Source organism: Cervus canadensis, chromosome 7, assembly GCF_019320065.1.
Source record: "Cervus canadensis isolate Bull #8, Minnesota chromosome 7, ASM1932006v1, whole genome shotgun sequence".
Classification (NCBI taxonomy): Eukaryota; Metazoa; Chordata; class Mammalia; order Artiodactyla; family Cervidae; genus Cervus; species Cervus canadensis.
Window position 1 is genome coordinate 11,223,553 of NC_057392.1, and position 6,787 is coordinate 11,230,339.

Sequence of the window (6,787 nt, forward strand, 5' to 3'; positions counted from 1 at the left end):
CACCTCCCTCCCCACTCTATTCCTCTGGGTTGTCCCAGAGTACCAGCTTTGAGTGCCCCGATTCATGCATTGAAATTGCAATGGTCATTTATTTTACATATGGTAATATACATGTTTCAATGCTGTTCTCTCAAATCATCCCTCCCTCGCCTTCTCCTACACAGACCAAAAGCCTATTCTTTACATCTGTGTCTCTTTTGTTGTCTTGTATGTAGGGTCATCGTTACCATCTTTCTAAATTCCATATAGATGTGCTAATATACTGTATTGGTGTTTCTCTTTCTGACTTACTTCACTCTGTATAATGGGCTCCAGTTTCATCCATCTCATTAGAACTGACTCAAATGCATTCTTTTTTATAGCTGAGTAATATTCCATTATGTATATGTACCACTACTTCCTTATCCATTCATCTGCTGATGGACATCTAGGTTGCTTCCATATCCTAGCTATTGTAAAAATTGCTGTGATGAACTTTGGCGTCTCTTTCAATTCTGGTTTCTTCGATGTGTATGCCCAGCAGTGGGGTTGCTGGGTCATATGGCAGTTCTACTTCCAGTTTTTTAACGAATCTCCACGCTCTTCTCCACAGCTGTACTAGTTCACATTCCCACCACCAGTGTAAGAGGGTTCCCTTTTCTCCACACCCTCTCCAGCATTTATTGTTTGTAGATTTTTTGATGGCAGCCATTCTGACTTGTGTGAGATGGTACCTCATTGTGGTTTTGATTTGCATTTCTCTGATAATGAGCAATGTTGAGCATCTTTCACTGTCACTGTCTTATTTTCCTCCGTGTCTTTCACTCTGTCCCCCACCCACCCCCTCCCACGAGTGAAGAATTGCATCTCTCTCTCAGATCATATCTCTCCCCAGTCTTCAAGTCTCTGTATCTCTGCTTTGCTGCTGTCTCCACTTGGACATCTTGCAGGCATCTCAAACTTAGCATGTGAAAAAATCCCTCATCAGCCCCAAATCTGTATCCCCTAAAACGGTCCTCTTGTATTTTCTGTCTTAGGAAGTGGTACCTAACTGTGGATTAAATCTCTGTGCCAGAAACCTTGGTTTTGTTCTTGATTCTTCTGTTGCCCTGCCAGTCTCCAGTCTTGTATGATCGCTGACTCTGAAGAAGGAATTCATAGGGCCTGAACTCGATCTCAGGCCTGTCCGTGCTGGCTGTGCTCGACTGCCTCTCCAGTGGACTCTGAACTCTCTGCTTAGTGCCTGTGAGGACAACAATGGAAGGATAAGACCCCCTCCAGACAGAGGAATCCTGAACATCACATCCAGGCTACTCATTGCCTAAGAGGAAGCATACCGTAATCACACCTGTCTCCGGACAGGTCATAAACTTTTTCGCATCTGTCAAGATGTAATCACAGGCTTATCGATTATTAACTGGTTGGAATGTAACTGCGGGCTTATTGACTATTGACTGTTAAGACACGTACACATGGGGCAAGTGGTGTGTTAAGACACGTACACATGGGGCAAGTGGTGTGTTAAGACACGTACACATGGGATAAGAGGTGGGTTTAGACACGTACGCATGGGGTATAAAAGATTTTCACAAATGCGGGACGGGGTCCTTGGCTAAGAGGAGACTCTGCCTTGGGCCCGCCGGCGTAATAAACTGCACTCCACTATCTGCATTGTCCTTCTGAGTGAGTCTGTTTCCCGGAAAGCGTGGCTATAACATTTGGTGCATTGGCCGGGAAACTCCTCACTTTGAGGAGACAGGTCTCATTTGAGGCCACCCCGAGGCTTTGGGACTTGAATCTCCTAGAGGGGGGAAGGCGCCTCGCCCCTCTGGAAGAATTCAGCCTTTCAAAGCCCGGTTTCTTCACTTTGACAGGTAGTGGACGGCAGCAGGGAACTGAGCGCTCAGGTGAGGAGGAGCCCACCCAGTAGGGTGGAAGAGGGGGCCTGATCACCCCCCTGGGAGGGACCAGAAGGGAGCCGCATAGGAAACTGGTTTGGGTTGGCGACAATAGCTGCTCGGCACTCAGGTCGACGGCCGTGCCAGGGATAAAGAGAGGGAACTTAGGGTTTAAGAAGGCCAGTCAGGAGGTGTGTCCACGCCGTCCTAGGGAACGTGCCGAGCTGTCGCCACAGGTTTTTCTTTTTTTACAAAGAGGATATTGATTTCTGCGTGCTCGTATTCTGCCCTCCCCCAGGAGGTGCCCATCTGCTGTGTGACCCATCATCTCCCCTGCCAGTGGAGACAGGTAAATTGGCTTCTCGGGAAGGCCCTGGGACGTGGGAATCCAGAGGTAAGAAAATGGGAGGAAGCGGATCTAAGGCCACTGTATTGGAGAATATGATTAAGAATTTTAAGAAAGGATTCGATGGAGACTATGGGAAGAAAATGACACCCGGCCGGCTCCGTACCCTGTGTGAAGCCGAGTGGCCTTCAATGGGAGTTGGCTGGCCACCAGAGGGAACTATGGACTTAAATCTCATAAAGGCAGTCTATGCTATAGTTACGGGAAACCCCGGACACCCTGATCAGTTCCCGTACATAGACTCTTGGCTGGGAATAGCCCAAGATCCCCCCAAATGGGCCCGTTTTTATGCTCATGGCGGGGAAGGAAAAATCTTGATGGCTCAAAGGATAACCAAGGATGAGAAGGAAATTTTACAGGACCCTGAAGGAGATGAGCTCCCCCCACCGCCGTATTGGATGATGGTTCCGCCAGCTAGTAACGCCGTGGCCACCGGAGGAAGCAGCCAGGGACCGGTAAGCCTCCCGGACTCCTCAACAGTCCCGACAGCTCCACAGGTTGTAGAGCCGCCCTCCCGGCAGGCTCCAACCTCAACTGGAGGGGCAATGAGCCCACTGGACTCTACCACCCCGGATGCTGCTCCTACGTTCCCTAAACTCTACCCTCCACTCCCGGTAAGTACTCCCGGACGAGGGGGAGGAACCACTGGAATTAAACAAAGGCTCCGCTCTGCAAAAGAGCCAGAGGAAAAAATACCCTTACAGATGCCCCTCAGAGAAGTTCAGCAACCCCCAATGATAGGGGAGGATGGTAATTATCACCAAGCTCCTGTAACCTATTACTATCAGCCCTTTTCATCAACTGATATACTGAACTGGCAAAAACACACCCCCTCTTACTCGTTGGAACCCCAGGGCATGACTAGACTAATGGAGACTATTTTCCGCACTCATCGACCAACCTGGGACGATATAATGCAATTACTATCATCCCTCTTCAGTACAGAAGAGAGATACAGGATCAACGCTGAGGCAAGGAAATGGTTACAGGAGATGGTCCCTGAGGGCACTGCTAACCCAGAGAGGTGGATAGAACAAGCCTTCCCCATTGACAGACCTAACTGGGACTATAATACAGAGGAGGGAAAAATCCAATTAGAAAGATACCGGACAGCGATTATACAAGGGCTTAGAAGGGGAGCCCGGAGGCCGATGGACATGTCTAAACCGGCCGGAATAGTTCAGAAGGGAAACGAGTCACCCTCCGAATTTTACGAGAGACTTTGTGAGGCCTACAGACTCTATACACCCATAGATCCAGAAGCTACGGGCTCCCAGATTGTTATAAATTCGTCATTCATCTCGCAAGCATTTCCTGACATAAAACGAAAGCTTCAAAAGACCGAGGGAGTTCTATCCATGTCTAGCTCTCAGTTGATTGAGATAGCAGACAAGGTGTTCCGGAATAGGGACACGGAAATAGAAAAGAAATACGAGAAGAGGTATAAAGACGAGCAGAGGAGAACAGATGAGAGGTTTGCAATGTTGGCTGCTGCGCTTGGGAAGTCTTCCGGAGACTTTTCCACCGCCAGAGCAAAGAAGACCCCCCTAGCTTCGAGGTCAGGACAGCCCTCCAACCGGTCCCAACGGAGACCACGGGCTCCATTACAGCCAAATCAATGTGCCCGATGCCGCGGGTTTGGTCATTGGAAGAATGAGTGCCCAGAAGGAAGAAAGGAAAATAAATCCCTCCCAGTTGCAGAACTCACTAACATAGAGACTGAATAGGGATGCCGGGGCTCGAAGACAGCAGGTCCCCGAGAGCCCATGGTGACTTTAAAAATTGGGGACCAAGACATTGACTTTATGGTGGACACCGGGGCAGAATTGTCTGTGGTAACTAAACCAGTGGCGCCACTGTCTAAAAGGACTGCTGCTGTAACTGGGGTTTCGGGAGAAGAAATGGTTAAGTCGTTTTGCCAGCCCAGAAAATGTCAGATGGGGGGTCACCAAGTGACTCATGAGTTCCTCTATATCCCTGAGTGCCCAGTACCCCTGCTGGGGAGAGACTTGCTCTCCAAACTGGGAGCACAAGTGACTTTCTCTCCTGAAGAGAGGCCCACTTTTCGGGTGGGCACAACTACCTACTTACTCTCCCTCTCTGTGCCCCCTCAAGACGAATGGAGGCTACATGAGCCTCCTGGAGATAAACAAGACCAGGCAACAGAGTTGGAGAGAAGGCTGACTCAGCTGTTCCCTGAGGTCTGGGCCGAAGATAACCCCCCTGGGCTAGCTAGACAACAAGCCCCTGTAATAATAGAACTCAAACCTGGCGCAACCCCGGTGAGAAAGCGTCAATACCCAATACCCATAGAAGCCCGAATTGGGATTCTGCCTCACATCAACAGGCTAAAACAGGCAGGCATCCTGGTAGAATGTCAATCAGCCTGGAACACACCAATCTTGCCGGTAAAAAAGGAAGGAGGACAAGACTATAGGCCTGTGCAGGATCTCAGATTGGTCAATCAGGCCGCTGTAACTCTGCACCCGACCGTCCCAAACCCCTATACCTTACTTAGCCTCCTCCCACCTAAGACAAGGATCTATACTTGTTTGGACCTCAAAGATGCCTTTTTCTGTATACGCCTAGCACCTGCATCACAACCCATCTTTGCCTTTGAATGGGAGGACCCCATCGGAGGCAATAAGCAGCAGCTCACCTGGACTCGCCTCCCGCAAGGATTCAAAAACGCGCCAACCATCTTTGGAGAAGCCTTGGCCTCGGACCTGGAACCTTTCCAGCCTGAAAGGTATGGATGTTGGCTCCTGCAATATGTGGACGACCTGTTGCTGGCCGCTGAGACCTGGGAAGAATGCTGGGAAGGGACCCAAGCGCTCCTCCAATTGCTGGCAGAAGCGGGATACCGGGTGTCCAGGAAAAAGGCACAAATCTGCAAGGAGGAGGTAAAGTATTTGGGGTTGTCTTAAGGGAAGGCACAAGGTTGCTGGACCAATCTAGAAAGGAAGTAATTCTGAGGCTCCCCACGCCTAAGACTCGGCGGCAAGTCAGGGAGTTCCTAGGGGCCACTGGATTCTGCAGGATTTGGATTCCAAGGTACTCTCAAATAGCCCAGCCCTTATTTGAGCTCCTGACAGGGCCTGAAGAAAATCCCGTAAACTGGACTGAAAAACAGCAGGAAGCCTTTGAGGAGCTGAGGCTAGCAACCACCTCCGCCCCCGCCTTGGGATTGCCAGACCTCACCAAACCATTCACCTTGTATGTGACTGAGAAAGATAAAACAGCCATGGGGGTTTTGACTCAAACCTTGGGAACGTGGGACAGGCCAATAGCTTATCTTTCAAAGCGACTTGATCACGTTGCCACCGGTTGGCCTGGCTGTCTGCGGGCCATGGCTGCAGTCGCCTTACTGGTACGGGAGGCCACGAAGCTGACTTTTGGCCAGGACCTGATCGTAAAAGTCCCACATAAAGTCAACACCCTCCTTCGAGGAGACCCCCACAAATGGCTGTCAAATTCCCGGATTATTCAATACCAGGGACTGCTATGTGAAAACCCCAACCTCCGTATTGAACCTTGCCAGGGCTTAAATCCGGCAACGCTTCTCCCAGTGGGAGAAGGAGGACCCACTCACGATTGCAAGGAAGTCTTAGAGGAGGTCTATGCTAGCCGTCCAGACCTCCGAGACAGGCCAATTTCAAATCCTGACTGGACTCTGTATACTGATGGCACCAGCCTGGTAAAGCTAGGACAGCGACTGTCAGGCTATGCTGTAGTGACAGAGAGGACTGTTATAGAGGCCGGCCCCTTGCCACAGCACTGGTCAGCCCAACGAGCAGAGCTATGGGCCTTAGTCCGGGCACTGCAGCTGTCAAAGGGCAAGAGAGTGAACATCTACACTGACTCCCGGTATGCTTTCGCTACACTCCACGTACATGGGGCCCTATACCGGGAGAGAGGCCTTCTAACAGCCAATGGAAAGGACATTAAGAATAAGGAAGAGATCCTGATTCTGTTAGACGCTGTCTGGAGTCCCACGGAGGTAGCAGTCATACACTGCCGTGGGCACCAGAAGAAAGACACCCCACAGGCTCGAGGAAATAGACTGGCTGATGAGACCGCCAGGCGAGCAGCCGAGGACAGGAAAGAATCCGGGAAAATCCCCATGAGGACATTTGTCCTAGCTGAGCTACCCGAGCTGGCCCTAGACTCCCCGACATACACCGAGGCCCAGAACCAGCTAGCTGAAGCGGAGGGAGCCACCAAAACAGAGAAAGGATGGTGGGAACTGCCAGGTGGTAAGCTACTAGTGCCTGAAAGGATGGCCCCCTCTCTGGTGAGCCAAGCTCATCGTATGACTCACCTAAGACATGACAAACTGGAGGACTTGATCCGAAGGTATTTTCTGGTTCCTCGCCTCTCCTCTCTATGTAGAATGGAATCCCAAAATTGTAACGCCTGCTCTCAGATTAACGCCGCTCCAGGGTGCAGACCAAAACCCCCAGGCATCCAATTAAAAGGTACCCTTCCTTTTGAACATCTGGAA

The 6,787-nt window shown here is 50.5% G+C and overlaps 1 protein-coding gene across 1 annotated transcript; it reads left to right on the plus strand.

The window, feature by feature from the left end:
- Window positions 1-2,242: 2,242 nt before the first annotated feature.
- On the plus strand, window positions 2,243-5,181 carry LOC122445299. Its single transcript, XM_043474342.1, has 2 exons — window positions 2,243-2,271; window positions 2,631-5,181. The coding sequence occupies exon 2, from the start codon at window positions 2,682-2,684 to the stop codon at window positions 4,008-4,010; it is 1,329 nt and encodes a 442-aa protein (XP_043330277.1). The 5' UTR covers window positions 2,243-2,271; window positions 2,631-2,681; the 3' UTR covers window positions 4,011-5,181.
- Window positions 5,182-6,787: the final 1,606 nt, after the last annotated feature.

Bases quoted from the DNA above. Each gene is read 5' to 3' on its own strand.
- LOC122445299 (XM_043474342.1), top strand. From the start codon at position 2,682: ATGATGGTTCCGCCAGCTAGTAACGCCGTGGCCACCGGAGGAAGCAGC.